Below are 16,549 nucleotides of genomic sequence, written 5' to 3'. Positions count from 1 at the left end.
GCTTCCAATCCTCTATCCATGCTAATACTAGACCCATATTGTGCAGCAGCCTCTTGTGCGGCCCCTTGTCAAAGGCCTTTTAGACATCTAGGTACACTACATCTACTGGGTCCCCATTGTCCACTGTGTATATAATGTCTTCATAGAATTCCAAACGATTAGTTAAGCATGACCTGCCTTTCATGAACGCCCTTTAGGGGCAGCATGGTGGCTCAGTGGTTAGCACTGCAGCCTCACAGTACCAGGGACCCATGTTCGATTCCAGCCTTGGGCGACTGTCTGGTGTGGAGTTTTCACATTCTCCCCGTGTTTGTGTGGGTTTCCTCCGGGTGCTCCGGTTTCCTCCCACAGTCCAAAGATGTACAGGTCAGGTGAATTGGCCATGGTAAATTGCCCATAGTGTTAGGTGTATTAGTCAGAGGGAAGTAAGTCTGGGTGGGTTACTCTTCGGAGGGTCTGTGTGGACTTGTTGGGCTAAAGGGTCTGTTTCCACACTGTAGGGAATCTGGATCTGAAACCCATGCTGCGTCTGCTGAATGGGACAATTTCTATCTAGATGCCTTGCTATTTCTTCCTTGATAATAGGCTCAAGCATCTTCCCCGCAGAAGTTAAGTTAGCCGGTCCAGAATTTTCCATCTTTTGTCTATTGCCCGTTTTAAACAGTGGCTTCACATTTGCTGTTTCCCAATCTGCTGGAACTGCCCCAAAGTCCAGTGAACTTTGGAAAATTACCACAAGTGCACTTGTTATTTCTCCTATCATCTCTTGTAGTACCCTGGGATGCATTCCATCAGGGCCAGGAGACTTATCTATCCTTAGCTGAATTTTCTTGCCTAATATTACCTCTTGGTTGATAATGATTGTTTCAAGGTCCTCACTTGCCTTCATCTCTTTGTCTATTACTAGCATGTCATTTGTGTCCTCCGCTGTGAAGACTGACACAAAATGTTGACCCATTCAATGCTTCAGCCATTTCATCATATCCCATAACTAAATGCTCCTTCTCATTTTCTAAAGGACTAACATTTACTCCAGAAACGCTTTTTTTGTTTTATGTATTTATAGAAACATTTGCTATCTGTCTTTATATTTGTGCTAGTTTTTTCTCATGTTCTATCTTACTTTTCTTCATAGCTCTTTTTGTGGCTTTCCCAATCTTCTAGTTTCCCGCTGATCTTGGCCGCTTTGTATGCCTTCTGTTTCAATTTGACAGCCTCCCTTATTTCCTTAGACATCCATGGCAGATTACCCCTTCCTTCTCACTAGAATATACTTCTGCTGAACAATTTGAAAAATTGCTTTGAAAGTCCTCCACTACTCATCAACTATCCCACCACAGAATAAGTCATGTGGTTTTCGGTCTACTTTAGCCAACTCCTGCGTCAGCCTTTAGAAGTTTCCCTTCTTTACTTCATAGAATCCCTACAATGTGGAAACAGGCCATTTGGCCCAACAAGTCCACACCAATCCTCCGAAGGGTAACCCACCCAGACCCATTCCCCTGCCCTATTACTCTACGCTTACCCTTGATTAATGCACCTAACCTACACATCCCTGAGCAAGATGGGCAATTCACCTAACCTGCGTGTCTTTGGATTGTGGGAGAAAACAGGAGCGTCAAGCGGAAACCCACACAGATACAGGGAGAATATGCAAGCAATGTTCAATACCTGAGGCTGGTATTGAACTCGCGTCCCTGGTGCTGTGAGGCAGCAGTGCTAACCACTGAGCCACCATGCTGCTCAGGACCAGTTTAAGCACAGGATCCTGGTTTTGGATTTTATCTTCACACTCTCCACCCGTATTTTAAATTCAACCAAACCATGATTGTTCCTTGCAAAAAGATCCCTAACTATGAGGTCATTAATTATTCCTGTCTCATTACACATAGCTTGCTCCCTCATTGGTTCCATTACATACTGTTCAAGAAAACTATCGCAGATATATTCAATTAACTCCTCCTCAAGGCTACTCTGACCAAGCTGGTTTGACCAATCAATGTAGATTAAAATCCCACACGATAATTGTCATACAGAGTGATTGAGAAAGTTATATATTTTCAATGCATTCAGTATACTACATGAATTTACACTATTAAAATGTAAGCCTTAACACTAATCTTGGAGCCAGGTACCCCCAAACTCAGTGTGAATCACTGGTGCTAAAGCACACAGAAATCCAACTCATAGAACTCCTACAGTGTGGAGGCAGAGCATTCAGCCTATTGATTCACCGACCCTCCCACCCTCCACAACTCTGCATTTACCATGGCTAATCCTAACATTAAAGACAATTGGTCAATCCATGTAGCCTGGAGAAAACCAGAACACCCAGGAGAAACCGATGCAGATATGGGGACAATATGCAAACTCCACGTGGACAGTTTGCTGAGGCTGGAATTAAACCCAGGTCCTATGGCACTGTGAGGCAGCAGTGCTAACCATGAGCCACCATGCTACCCATTGGGAGAGATCTTCCTGGGATTCATTCCTGATGGATCAGATCCCAAACTGATCCTAATTAAAATAAATGGAGCTTCCCCAGGACTCAAATAGCCCTTTCTATGAGTGATATCAATGGAAAGGAGATCCAAATTCACAGCTTTCACTGGGTTATCCAAGATTCATTTTAAATCACAAATATTTTAAACTAAGCAAAAGGAAACTCATTTCTGATTACGTTATTCTTTTCCCATTTAATTTAGTTCCATGGGTATAAGAACCCGTAAATAATTTTATATCAAATAGCTCCATCTGAAAATATAAGATCCAAAATTAATTGCTGTTAATTGTTTGATATCTTTTATTCAAAGGAGACTAGCGAAGTCCACTTTACTGCTTATCCCATTGTTTGGGGTAAACTACATTATCTTTGTCTTTGTCCCTGACCATCTGAATGTCTACTTCCGACTGGTGTTTGACCTTGTTCTGGGATCCTTCCAGGTGAGTGTTCTGACAGTCTTGAATGGCATCAGTCTTTTAAGAGGCATGTGAATGGAAAGGAATTATAAATGTAACTTTGGTTAACAGTGATTGAGCAAACAGTATAAGAACAGGAGTAGCTGTTGTGCTATTTGGTTAGATCATGACTGATCTGTATAGCAACCACATGTTGCTCATATTATGTCGCTGCTATTAACACAATTCAACTCTTAATCTCAAAATCAACAGTTGAATTAAATTGCCAAAATAGAACATTGTTGTTTTAGAAGGTACCTTGCCTTAAGAAACGGTGCTGCTATGAATGAATATGAAGTGCAATGATCGAAGTGTGTTCAATGGTCTCAGTCTGGATCTATCAGGCATTAACCAAATAGAATCTGGGTAGAGATGCTGTTAAAATCAACCTAAGGAATCTGCCAACATTCCATGATCTGCTGCCTCAAATAAAAGCAGATAATGTTGAAAGTGCTTCTCAGGTTTAGCAACATTTGGGGAGGAGAGACTGAGTTAATGTTCCAGGCTACGACCTTTTGTCAGAACTCAGTTATTCTCTACACAGATGGTGCCAGACATAATAGGTATATTTTCTGCTGTAGTTTGTCCTTTTATCATCCACTCCATTTGAGTACAAGAGTTGGCAGGTCATGTCACAGTTGTAACTTTGGTTCAGCCACATTTGGAATACTGCGCACAATTCTGGTCGCCACACTACCAAAAGGATGTGGATGCTTTGGAGAGGGTGCAGAGGAGGTTCACCAGGATATTGCCTGGTATGGAGAGTGCTAGCTATGAAGAGAGGTTGAGTATCTTAGGATTATTTTCATTAGAAAGATGAAGGTTGAGGGGGGACCTGACTGAGGTCTACAAAATCATGAGAGGTACAGACAGAATTAATAGCAAGAAGCTTTTTCCCAGAGTGGGGACTTAATTACTAAGGGTCACGAGTTCAAGATGAGAGGGGAAAAGTTTAAGGGAGATGTGCATGGTAAGTTCTTTATGCAGAGAGTGGTGGGTGCCTGGAACGCGTTGCCAGCAGAGTGTGTAGTGGCGGGCACGATAGTGTCATTTAAGATGTATCTAGACAGATACATGAATGGGCAGGGAGCAGAGAGATACAGATCCTTAGAAAATAGATGACAGGTTTCGATCGAGGATCTGGATTAGCACAGGCTTAGAGGGCCAAAGGGCCTGTTCTTGTTCTGTAATTTTCTTTGTTCTTTGTATTTAGCTTCAGTAATAGACTGCTACTTTAATCAGTTTTGAGCAGACAACAAGAATTCTAGAATGAAGCCAATGGCAACAATCTTTGGAGGAGCCGGTGTTGGACTGGGGTGGACAAAGTTAAAAATCACACAACACCAGCTCATAGTCCAACAGGTTTACTTGGAAGCACCAGCTTTTGAAGTGCTGCTTCTTCATCAGGTGGTTGTGGTCCTGCTCCACAACCACCTGATGAAGAAGCAGTGCTTCAAAAACTAGTGCTTCCCAAATAAACCTATTGGATTATAATCTGGTATTGTGTGATTTTTGAGTTTAAATAGGCAGGTTGCATTCCAAAATTAATTGAGCAGGGCAGCACCAGTAGCATATTAGTATAAACATTAATCAAACTTACATCAGGTATTAGTATAAATTAGAGGGACGTGATAGATAATAGGTATTATCACATGACTGTTAATGGAGAGGCCCAGGTAATGTTCTGGGGATCTGAGTTTGCATCCTGCCACAGCATATGGGAGAATTTGAATTCAATAAAAATCTGGAATATGAGACTCATGATGACCGTGAATCCATTGCCGATTGTCAGGAAAACCTTGTCTGGTTCACTAATGTCATTTAGGGAAGGAAACAGCCATCCTTACCTGGTCTCACCTACATGTGACTTCACATGTGGTTGATCCTTAACTGCCCTCTGGACAATGAGAGATGGGTAATAAATGCTGACCTAGCCAGTACTGCCCTCATCCCATAAGTGAATTAAAAAAAGTGCTAATCAATCCTCAGAGAGATATTAATTCAAGCACTATTCAATACACGGTCATTTTTTATATGTGCCGCACATCATCTTAGACATATCATCTTAGACATTAACTGGACCTTCATGCAGGATTTAAGAATTTGAGTGGGGAGAAACCATTCATAATTACTTATGATCTTGACTGATGCAAGGCACACATGGGCCTAATCTATTCATCTACAGGATAAACATTCATCTTTAGTGTATCCAGTGCAGAGATCCTCACACTGAATCAGAAAGTTGGGGCTTGGCTCAAAATGACTGTTTGAAAGTTAATTCATGATTTACCTGGTATTGGTCATTTTCATTACAACCAGATTGTGACACTCTATTCTCTGTTCCCAGGGTTTCATTGTTGCAGTCCTCTACTGTTTTTTGAATGGAGAGGTAAGATCAACAACACAATAACCTATCAATGTTAGTATTCTATTGATTATGACTGCATCCCAGTGTTCAACAAGTGATATAGCAGCAGACCATCAGGGAATCTTGCTTATTAGGAGCTTTCCAAGATATCATGCTCTATGTGGTAGCACGTGAATCCCCAACATACCATGTCACCTCCTGATTGTACAAGACTCTATTGCATTCTCTCATCCTTTATTGTAAAGCTAACTTGAGTTTTAATTTTTTGAACATTGGTGGCACTGCCTTCAGTTGCCTTGCCCCTACTCTGCAAAATGCTCCCTATACCTTTACACCTGCATACCTCACTTTCAGCTTTGAAGATACTCATGTGGTTCACTGACATATTTCCTCGAATCATACAGTGTGGAAACAGGTCATTTGGCCCATCGAATCTGTACCGACCTCCCAAAGGTAATCTCACTAGACACAGTCTCCCACCCTATTCCCATAACTATACATTTACTAATCTACTAGCGGGTACATTCCTGGACACTGTAGGGCAATTGACCATGGCCAATCCACCTCATCCATTCATTTCATAATATTTCTTTGAAGCATCTTGTGACATTTATTGCTATTTAATGTTGCCATTTAAGTTTATGTAGTTGTTTTTTGTGGAAGTTTCCAGAGTTAGGCCCATGGAGGTGTGAAACTGATCTGTTATTTCACAGCAAGAATGTCTAAGCTACTTATCTTCATAGAGTCATAGGGATATATAGCTTGGAAAAACACTCTTCAGTCTAACTTTTCCATGCCGACCATATATCTTAGATAAATATAGTCCCATTTGCCAGCATTTGGCCCATACCCCTCTAAACCCTTCCAACTCAAAAACCAGCCTCTACTACTTTCTGTCGCAGCTCATTCCATACACACATCACCTTCTATGTGAAAAAGTTGCCCTCAGGTCACCTTAAACCTACACCCTCTAGTTTTGGTCTCCCCCACCCCAGGGAAAAGACCTTGTCGAATTTACCCAATCCATGCTCCTCATGATTTTATAAACCTCTATAAGGTCACCCCTCAGCCCCTGATGCTCCAGAGAAAATAGCCCCAGCCTATTTAAGCCTCTCCCTATAGCTCAAACCCTCCAACCCTGGCAACATGCTGGTAAATCTTTTCTGCATCCTTTCAAGTTTCACAACATCCTTCCTGTAGCAGGGAGACCAGAATTACACACAGTATTCCAAAAGTAGCCTAACCAATGCCCTGTACAGCTGCAACATGACCCCCAAACTCCTATACTCAATGCACTGACCAATAAAGGCAAGCATACCAAACACCTTCTTCACTATCCTATCTACCTACTTCTCCACTTTCAAGGAACTAGGAACCTGCACCCCAAGGTTTCTTTATTCAGCAACGCTTTCCAGAACCTTACCATTAATTGAATGCACTTCCATATCACCTCCCTCTTTAACATCCCAGGTTAGCAACTTGGAGATTGGCATTACACTACATTGAAAGTAATTTCTGTTTCACAACATATTGTTATAATCGCAGCTGCAGATTGACATTGCAGATGCCAATGAAACCCGTGTTGATAGATCACACATTTTATTACTTAACCAGGTGGTCTTTCTCTGAAACACACAAGCAATGCTGCAGATCTGGCTTTAATAATAATACTGTGCAAAAGAAAAGTTGTTATGATAGAATAACTCAAACTATTTATAATGCAATTTGGAAGATTTCAAAACTCACAGCAAAAATTCAATATCCCATCTATCCCAATGGCATTCTTCTACAGTATTCAGAGACCAGTGAGAATTTCCTTTTCTATTACATCCAAGGGTTTGATTTAACTCATTCCCAGTTTTGAGAATTTCTTCCTTGAGTGTTCGTACAACTAAGCTTAGACTTTCTCAGTATTGAATGACCCTTTGGGGTTCTAACAGCAGTTCTGATCTGGACCTTTCAAACTAAAACCCTTGCAGTGAGGTAAACTCTTTCTCAACTTTTCTAAACTAGATTCTTTCTCTGTGAGGAAGATTCATGCTACATCTTCAACAAGGACATCTGCGAATTGAAACTGAGAGTTTTCCCAGCTATGAGTGTTTCCCCAAAGCAAAAACAAAATTAATACCTGATCCTGCTAACTGAAAGTAAGCTAATGCTCTTCAATGTTTATTCTGTTCACTTGTAAAACTCTCCCAATATAACAAACTCCCATTACCACTCCAGGAAGTCTCTCTCCCATACTTGTTTTAAAACAAAATCATGGCTGACAAGTTAATCATTAAAGACTGTCAAATACACAGACCCAAATCTCCACACTGGTTCAAAATCCAAACTCTAAAATAAATGATATTAACATATTTATAAATCTCACACTTTGTATCATGATATGTTCTGAAACAAAACTTAAGTCTTGTTTGAACTGACTTAAATCTGTTCACAAACAGGAGCGAACCAGAGTCATACCATTGTGGATGAGACAATTCTAGCGAATTCATCTCCTCCCAATCTGCCCTAAAGATCAACCCCATAGGGTCAGTACAGATCAAAAATATATTCCCCAAGCTTAGACATTAAAACTTGGACAAATATTTCCCTTCATTAGGCTTCTGGATAGATTGACATTATTGCATGTTACAATGAGTTAATAATTGAGAGATACAACAGAATACAATGCCTTGCAGCTTCCTGTAAATGTCTTTGCATTTGGTTGTTCAGGTACAAATGGAGCTAGGCAGAAAATGGCGGCGATGGTGCACTCAGTGGTACCTCTCAGCTGATTCAAGGTACTGTCCCCCTTCCATGGAGAGTCACACCACAAAAGAAGGCACGCAGCTCTCCATGGTGTCCTGTTACAACTCCCAAATCCAAGCTGTCAATAATGACCAAGCTGACTCAACCATTGCCTGAGGATATTGAGATGAAAGGACAGTTGGATTTTCGTCTTAAGGGTAATCTGTATATTTCAATTCAAGGGCCAATTACCCAAGTGCTCAGTATTGGTGGTCATCTTGTTTATCACAAACATCACAAAATTGGACCCAATAAAAGTGTCCAACTTCATTAATATGTGTGGTTGCTGAGCAAAGCTACATCACCAAGCTGTCTGCAGTCAGAAAATCTTGTGTTAAATGAAGAATAATTTGTATAATTCAGTGTTTTTATTTCATCAATATCCTGATGTGCTGGAGAGAATAATTTGGCTTTAAACTCACCAAAATATAGCTGCAATATCAGCAGATAAATGTAGAATAGGCTTTTGTGAGACTTCTCAGAGCATGATTAGACCCATATTAAAACAATAGGCCCAGAAATGTTGCAGAAACATTGTATGTTCCACTTCTAACATGAATCCTCACATGGTCCCTATTTCTTATGCAGCCATCAGCCCTTACTGACAATGGTCTGCTGTTCTCCAGTCTCTCACACAAGGACCATTCTTTAAATATGACTTGTTGAGTGGGAAATGCTCTGTGATATTTCAGGGAGGTGACAGGATGGGATGCCAGCGCAGACAATGCCCTGGCATTGATGCCAAAAATGCATCCAAACAAAATGATAATAACAAGATCTAAGTAAAAAACTGCAGATGATATTCCTTTTGAGTATGCTCTGTTCTGGTGTGAGGCTCAGTGATGAAAATTTCTTTGAGTTTATTCTTCTACAGAGTTGCTTACCTCATTTCACAAAACCAGACAGAGGGAGAGTAAGGATCAACAGTTGTTTTCAATTCATTCATGGGATGTAGGCATCACTAACTGCCTTGAGAAGGTGGTCAGCTACCTTAAAAGTTAGAGAGTCATACATATGTACAGCATGGAAACAGACCCTTCGGTCCAACTCATCCATGCCAACCAGATATCCTAAATTAATCCAGTCCCATTTGCCAGAATTTGACCCATATCCCTCTAGTCTCTTCCTATTCTATCCAAATGCCTTTAAATAATATAATTATACCAGCGTCCACCACCTCCTCTGGCCATTCATTCCATACCCGTACCACCCTTTCTGTGAAAACGTTACCCCTTAGGTTCCTTTTAAATCTTCTCCTCTCAACTGAAACCTATGCCTTCTAGGTTTGGACTTTGCTATCCTGGGTGAAAAACATTGACTGTTTATCATGATTTTATAAACTTCTATCAGGTCACCCCTCGGCCTCCGATGCTCCAGGGAAAATAGCTCCAGCCTATTTAGACTCTCCCTATAACTGAAAACCCTCCAACCCTGGTAATATCCTTCCTTTAAATCCTTTCTGAACTCTTTCAAGTTTCATGGCTTTCTTCTGATAGTAGGAAGTCCAGAACTGAACACAATAGTTAATTAAGAACAAAGAACAAAGAAATTTTACAGCCCAGGAACAGGCCCTTCAGCCCTCCAAAACTGATCCATTGAAAGTACTTGAACTATAGTATTCTCAGTTAATATTTGGAAAGTTAAAGACCCCATAATAATTACTATCGCTCTCGCTCCTTCCGAGGGTCATCTTTGCTATCCTATCCTCTACATCTCTGGAACTATTTGGAAGTCTACAGAAACTTCCCAAAAGGGTAACCTCTCCTTTCCTGTTTCTGATCTCAGCCTATACTACCTCAGTTGATGAGTTCTCAAATTACTTCTCTGCAGCCATAATACTGCCCTTGACTAACTCTGCCACTCTCGCTCCTATCGAGAATCATCTTTGCTATCCTTTCCTCTGAATCTCTGGAAGTATTCAGAGGCGTATAGAAAACTCCCAACAGGGTAACCTCTCCTTTCCTGTTTCTAATCTCAGCCCATAGTACCTCAGTTGACGAGTCCTCAAATATCCTTCCTGACACCGTTATACTGTCCTTGACTAACAATGCCACATCCCCACCTCTTTTACCATCTTCTCTGTTCTTACTGAAACATCTAAATCCCAGAACCTGCAGCAACCATTCCTGTCCCTGCTCTACCCATGTCTTTGAAATGGGCACAACATCGAAATCCCAGGTACCGACCCACATTGCAAGTTCACCCATCTTATTCCGGATGCTCCGGAATAGACACACTCCAAACACACTTCCTAATGAAGGGCTTTATGGTTGAAATTTCGATTCTCCTGCTCCTCGGATGCTGCACGACCTGCTGTGCTTTTGCAGCACCACACTCTCGACTCTGGGCTCCAGCATCTGCAGTCTTCACTTTCTCCACACTTCAAACTAATGTTTGCTTTCCAATGCTTTCTTGCGACTCTGAAACCTTATTTTGGACCTCCCTACTCTCAACCTCCTCGACACTCTAACTACAATTTAGGTTCCCATCCCCTTGCTGAATTTGTTTAAACCCAGCATTTGCAAATCTCCCCCCCAGGATATTGATACCCCTCTTGCTCAGGTGAAGACCATCCTCTTTTGTAGAGGCCCCACCTACCCCAGAAAGAGCTCCAATTATCCAGGAATCCAAAACCCTCTCTCCTGCACCATCCCACATGTTCAACTCCTCGCTCTCCCTTTTCCTCACCTCACTAGCATATGGCATGGGCAACAAACCAGAGACAACAACTCTGTTTGTCCTATCTCGAAGCTTTCACCCTAGTTCCCTGAATTTCAGCCTTAAATCGCCATCTTACCTATGTCATTGGTGCCTATGTGGACCATGACTCGGGGCTGCTCCCCCTCAAGGATCCCAAAAACACGATCAGAGACATCATGAACCCTGGTACCTGGGAGGCAACACACCAACCGTGAATCTCTCTCATTCCCACAGAACCTCCTGTCTGCCCCCCTTAACTATGGAGTCCCAAATGACTAATGCTCTGCTCCTCTTCCCCCTTCCCTTTTGACCACAGGGACAAAACTCTGTGCCAGAGACCTGTGCCCCATTGCATGTCACCACCACCCCCAACAGTATCCAAAATGATATACTTGTTGAGGGGAACAGCCACAGGGGATCCCTGCGTTGCCTGTCTGATCCCTTTCTGTCCCCTGACATTAACCCATCAACCTTCTTTTTGTACCTGAGGTGTGACTACCTCACTGTTACTCCTCTCAATAACCCCCTCCACCCCTGAATGATCGGAACTTCATCCAGCTCCAGCTCCAGTCACTAAAGCAGTTTTCAATGAGCTGAAGTTGGGTGCGCTTCATGCAGATGCAGTCAGCAGGAATACTGCCACATTCTGCAGGAAGAACATTCAACTGCCCTAACCGCCATCCCCACTAGTCACCTTATCAATCCAGCACACAGAAACCTTTTTTTTTGTTCAGAAGAGGAGGATGGGTGGGAGACACTACCCGAGTAGTGTTTCGGGTAAAGGATCCGGCCAAATATAAAGCCTCACTCACCCAGCAGTCCCTATCCGCTCCTGCTCAGCGTGCGCTCTGCCTATACATGAGGTAAGTTTTTAAACTTTACTTCTACCTTCCATTGGACCTCTGGTCCTTGCTGTCACTCCTCCCACTGCAACTGCCGCCGAGAAAATGAAGAACACTGAACTCCCAAAGTAAGTTTTTAAACTTTATTCCTACATTCCTGTCAGGTCTCTAGTCCTCGCTGTAGCTCCTCTCACTGCAACTGCTGCTAAGAAAATGCCATTAGAGCCTGGTGAAAGGCAATTATGATACAATTAGGCAAGATTTAGGATGCATAGGATGGAGAATGAAGCTGCAGGGAGTGGGCACAATTAAAATGTGGAGCTTATCCTTGATATATGTGTTAGACAGGGAGGAAGTAGTCGAGTGAGGTGACTGTGGTTTACTAAAGAAGTTGAATCTCTTAAAAGAAAGAAGGAAGCTTATGTGAGGGTGAGACATGAAGGCTCAGTTAGGGCACTTCAGAGTTACAAGTTAACCAGGAAGTACCTAAAGAGAGAGTGGAGATAAGCCAGGAGGACATATGAGAAGTCTTTAGCAGGTAGAATCAATAAGATTCATAAAGCTTTCTGTAAGTATGTCAGGAATAAAAGAATGACTAGAGAAAGATTAGGGCCAGTCAAGGACAGTAGAAGGAAATTATGTGTGGAATCCAAGGAGATAGGAGAGGTGTAAATGAATATTTTTTATCAGTATTCATACTGGAAAAAGACAATGTTGTCGAGGAGAATACTGGGATGCAGTCTATTAAACTAGATGAGACTGAGGTTCATAAGTTGGAGGTGTTAGCAATTCTAGAGAGTGTGAAAATAGATAGGTCCTCTGGGTCAGATGGGATTTATCTGAGGATTCTCTGGGAAGCTATGGAGAAGACTGCCGAGCCTTGGTTTTTGACATTAATGCCGTCATTGTCTACAGAAATAGTGCCAGAAGAGTGGAGGATGGCAAATGTTGTCCCCTTGTTCAAGAAGGGGAGTAGGGACAACCATGGCAATTATAGACCAGTGAGCCTTATTTCAGTTATGGATGAAATGTTGGAAAAGATTATAAGAGATAGGATTTATAATCATCTAGAGAGAAATAAGTTGATTAGGGATAGTCAGCATGGTTTTGTGATGGGTAGGTCATGCCTCACAAACCTTACTGAGTTCTGTGAAAAGGTGAACAAACAGATGGATGAGGGTAAAGTGATTGATGTGTTGTATATGGATTTCAGTAAAGCATTTTGATAAAATTCCCCACGGTGGGCTTTTGCAGAAAATATGGAAGTATGAGATTGAGGGGGATTTAGCGGTTTGGATCAGAAATTAGCCAGCTTAAAGAAGACAGAGGATGGTGGTTGATTGGAAATGTTTATCCTGGAATTCAGTTATTAGTGGTTAACCACAAGGATCTTTTTTGGAGCCACTGCTGTTTGTCATTTTTATAAACAACCTTGTTCAGGGCGTAGAGGATGGGTTAGTAAATTCGCAGATGACACTAAGGTCTGTGGAGTTGTGGACGGTGCCGAAGGATGTTGCTTAGATTACTTACAGTGTGGAAACAGGCCCTTCAGCCCAACAAGTCCGCACCAACCCTCCGAAGAGCAACCCACCCAGACTCAATCTCCTACATTTACCCTTTCACCTAACACTACGGGCAATTTAGCATGGCCAATTCACCTAACCTGCACATCTTTGGACTGTGGGTGGAAACCGGAGGAAACCCACACAGACACGGGGAGAATGTGCAAACTCTACACAGACAGTTGCCTGAGGCAGGAATTGAACCTGGGTCTCTGATGCTGTGAGGCAGCAGTGCTAACCACTGTGCCACCGTGCAGGTTATAGTGAGCCATAGATAAGCTGCAGAGCTGGACTGAGAGGTGGCAAATGGAATTTAATCCAGAAAAATGTGGGGCGATTCACTTTGGAAGGAGTAACAGGAATACAGTATAGCGGGGTAATGGTAAACTTCTTGGCAGTGTAGATGAGCAGAGAGATCTCGGTATCCATGTACATGGATCCCTGAAAGTTGCCACCCAAGTTGATAGGTTTGTTAAGAAGGCATACGGTGTGTTGGTAGAGGGATTGAGTTTCGAAACCATGAGGTCATGTTGCAGCTGTACAAAACTCTGGAGCATTGCGGCTGCACTTGGAGCATTGTGTACAGTTCTGGTTGCCGCATTATAGGAAGGATGTGGAATCATTAGAAATTATGCAAAGAAGATTTACCAGGATGTTGCCTGGTATGGAGGGAAGGTCTTATGAGGAAAAGCTGAGGGAAAGAAGAAGGTTGAGAGGTGACTTAATTGAGACATATAAGTTAATCAGTGGATTAGATAGGGTGGACAGTGAGAGCATTTTTCCTCAGATGGTGATGGCTGACATGAGGGGACACAGCTTTAAATTGAGGGGTGGTAGATATAGGACAGAGGTCAGAGGTAGTTTCTTTACTCAGAGAATAGTGGGGGTGTGGAACACCCTGCCTGTAACTGTAGTAGATTCGCCAACTTTAAGGGCATTTGAGTGGTCATTGGATAAACATATGGATGACAATGGAATAGTGTAGGTTAGATGGGTTTCATATTTGTTTCACAGGTCGGCACAACATCGAGGGCCGAATGTTCTATTTTCTATGTTTAATGCTCCAAGAGTGGCCTCGCCACGTCCTGTGCATTTGCAAAATGACCTTCAAACTCCTATACTCAATGCACTGACCAACGAAGCCAAGCATACCAAATGTTTTCTTCACTACCATGTCTACCTGTGACTCCACTTTCAAGGACCTGTGAATCTGTGCTCCAAGGTCTCTTTGCTCAGCAAATTCCCAGGACTTTACCATTAAGAGTAAATATCCTGCCCTGATTTGCCCTATCAAAATACAGCACCTCGCATTTATCTAAATTAAACTCAAAATGCCACCCCACGGCCCATTTCCCATCAGATCAAGGTGCTGTTGTACTCTGAGGTAACCTCCTTCACTGTCTACCACACCACCAATTTTCATGTTATCTGCAAACTTAGTAACCATATCTCCTTTATTTCTTGAACCTTCATAGTCCTTCAAGTGCAGGGACACCACAATGTTGTTGCAAAGGGAACAACACAGAAGAGTGAGCTGGAGTTGCAGATCACTGAGGTTTTTGTTGAGTAGGAGGCAGTGCTGTGGGGTGGAAATCAAAAAGTGGAGCAGGCAACAAAGTGGAGTGAACCAAAGAGACTGAAGCTGAGAGAAAAGACTGAGACTGTGACGCAGGGGAGTGAGTTCACAGTTGCCAATCCCAAACATTAGAAATGTCCCACAGAGTTCAGAACTATAACTGGGGATCAGCAGGAAAAGAAATAGCAAACCTGTTCGGATGAGATCACAGTGTTTTAGATAAGGAGCACATCAGCTTCCAAAGGCACAGAACAGTGGGTCCAAGGAGCACAGCGGGCAATTGATATTTAGTTCCAAGAACGAGGAGTAGAAATTAAAAGTAAGTCTCTTGCTTCTGGAGGTGACAGTTCCCTGTGAGACCTGCCAAATTTGCCAAATGCCTTAAAGAGTTTGATGCTGAGAAATTCAACCTATAAATTTTAAATGAACCAATAAATGGAAAGCGAAAGAACCTGTCAAATTCACTGAAATGTGGCAAGCTGATCGATGGAATGAGCAACACTGGGAAATGCCCTTCCTGTTAATGGCGCTGGGGGAAGAGCCTGCTGTACCTCTTGACATGGGCAAAATGTCACAGAATTGGAACTGGATCTGAACATGATTTACCACTTAAGTGTCACTGTTGACATTCCAGTGGACATCTGAGCTGCCAACATCTCCCCATCCCCCCATGACTGGATCATGACCTTTGACAAAAGCTTCCTGATCAGCCCTTCAGATCTCCAGATCTATCCACTCAATGGTATAATAGTGGAATTTAGGAAGGTTTGGAATTAAGGTCATTTTTCTGTTGCTGGAGGAAAGTCTTTGTTTGACAACTAAGGATCATCAGGAGGCAAGTAGAAGTCTTTTGAGAATAAAATTAGGGTCCATTTAATCAAGGTCTAGGCGTTGTTTAGCAGGAAACCAGGGGTCATTTAAAAAGAGAATAAAGATTGTTACAGGATGGTGTCATGATCCAACATCACCCCCACCAGCGACACAACTCCCCCCTTCCCCAGTGACTCAACATGCCCCCTTCCAGTAGCGACCCAACTTTCCCCTTTGCCCAGTGACACAATCACCTCCTCCTGCAGTGACCCAGCCTTTTCCTCTCTCCCCAAGGGAACCAGCCGCTCTGTCCCCCAGCAACCCAGCCTTCCTCCCCGTCTCTGTGACCCAATCATCTAGTCCTGAATCAAACACCCACCCTCCCTACTACCAGCCAGGCTCAAATTCACTACCCATCCCAACCACCCTAAACACTGCCCGTTTTTCTCCCTGCACCCTAGCAACCTACCTATTTTGCATCCTATCCCATAGCCAGCTAGCACCCTACCTTACTGATATTCTGACACCCAACTGACACTGTACTTACCTGGTACCTACCTTTTCCCTGACGATCTTGTTCCCCATTATCACAGCACCCTACCTGTACTTAGTGTTTGACAGTAGCTGTCAAAGCAGCAGCCTGTAATTCTGGACCTTTAAGTGTCAGATCACAGCAGCCAGCTGCCATGAAAAGGAAGTGAGGTTTGCTTTCCCTGACAATTTTGCACTCCAACCAAACTGTCAGAATGGAAGTACAGTTCTGCATTTCTAACGGCATCCTGATCAGAATCTTCTCTTAGAAAAGTGCAGTTCCCTCCATCAAAAAAACACAAATTGAGTGTCCAATGACATGAGATCCCTACTCCTTGTAAAATCCAGTCCAAATGTGGTGTCACAAAGTCCATTACAATTGTTGTAAGTCTTGTTGTAAAGCCATTGT

General features: G+C 42.6%; 1 protein-coding gene across 1 annotated transcript in view; it reads left to right on the top strand.

Moving 5' to 3' along the window:
• Positions 1-8,736, top strand: part of LOC122539683 (vasoactive intestinal polypeptide receptor-like) — a 139,498-nt gene extending 130,762 nt beyond the window's left edge. Inside the window, exons 11-13 of the mRNA XM_043674671.1 lie at positions 2,814-2,943; positions 5,306-5,347; positions 8,045-8,736. Coding sequence (XP_043530606.1) covers positions 2,814-2,943; positions 5,306-5,347; positions 8,045-8,236 — 364 coding nt within the window. The 3' untranslated portion in view covers positions 8,237-8,736. The remainder of the gene's footprint in view (positions 1-2,813; positions 2,944-5,305; positions 5,348-8,044) is intronic.
• The last annotated feature ends 7,813 nt before the right edge of the window (positions 8,737-16,549 follow it).

This window comes from Chiloscyllium plagiosum, chromosome 33 (genome assembly GCF_004010195.1).
Source record: "Chiloscyllium plagiosum isolate BGI_BamShark_2017 chromosome 33, ASM401019v2, whole genome shotgun sequence".
Taxonomy (NCBI): domain Eukaryota; kingdom Metazoa; phylum Chordata; class Chondrichthyes; order Orectolobiformes; family Hemiscylliidae; genus Chiloscyllium; species Chiloscyllium plagiosum.
Note: the sequence above shows the minus strand (reverse complement) of the source record. Positions and strands in the feature narration are given on the sequence as shown.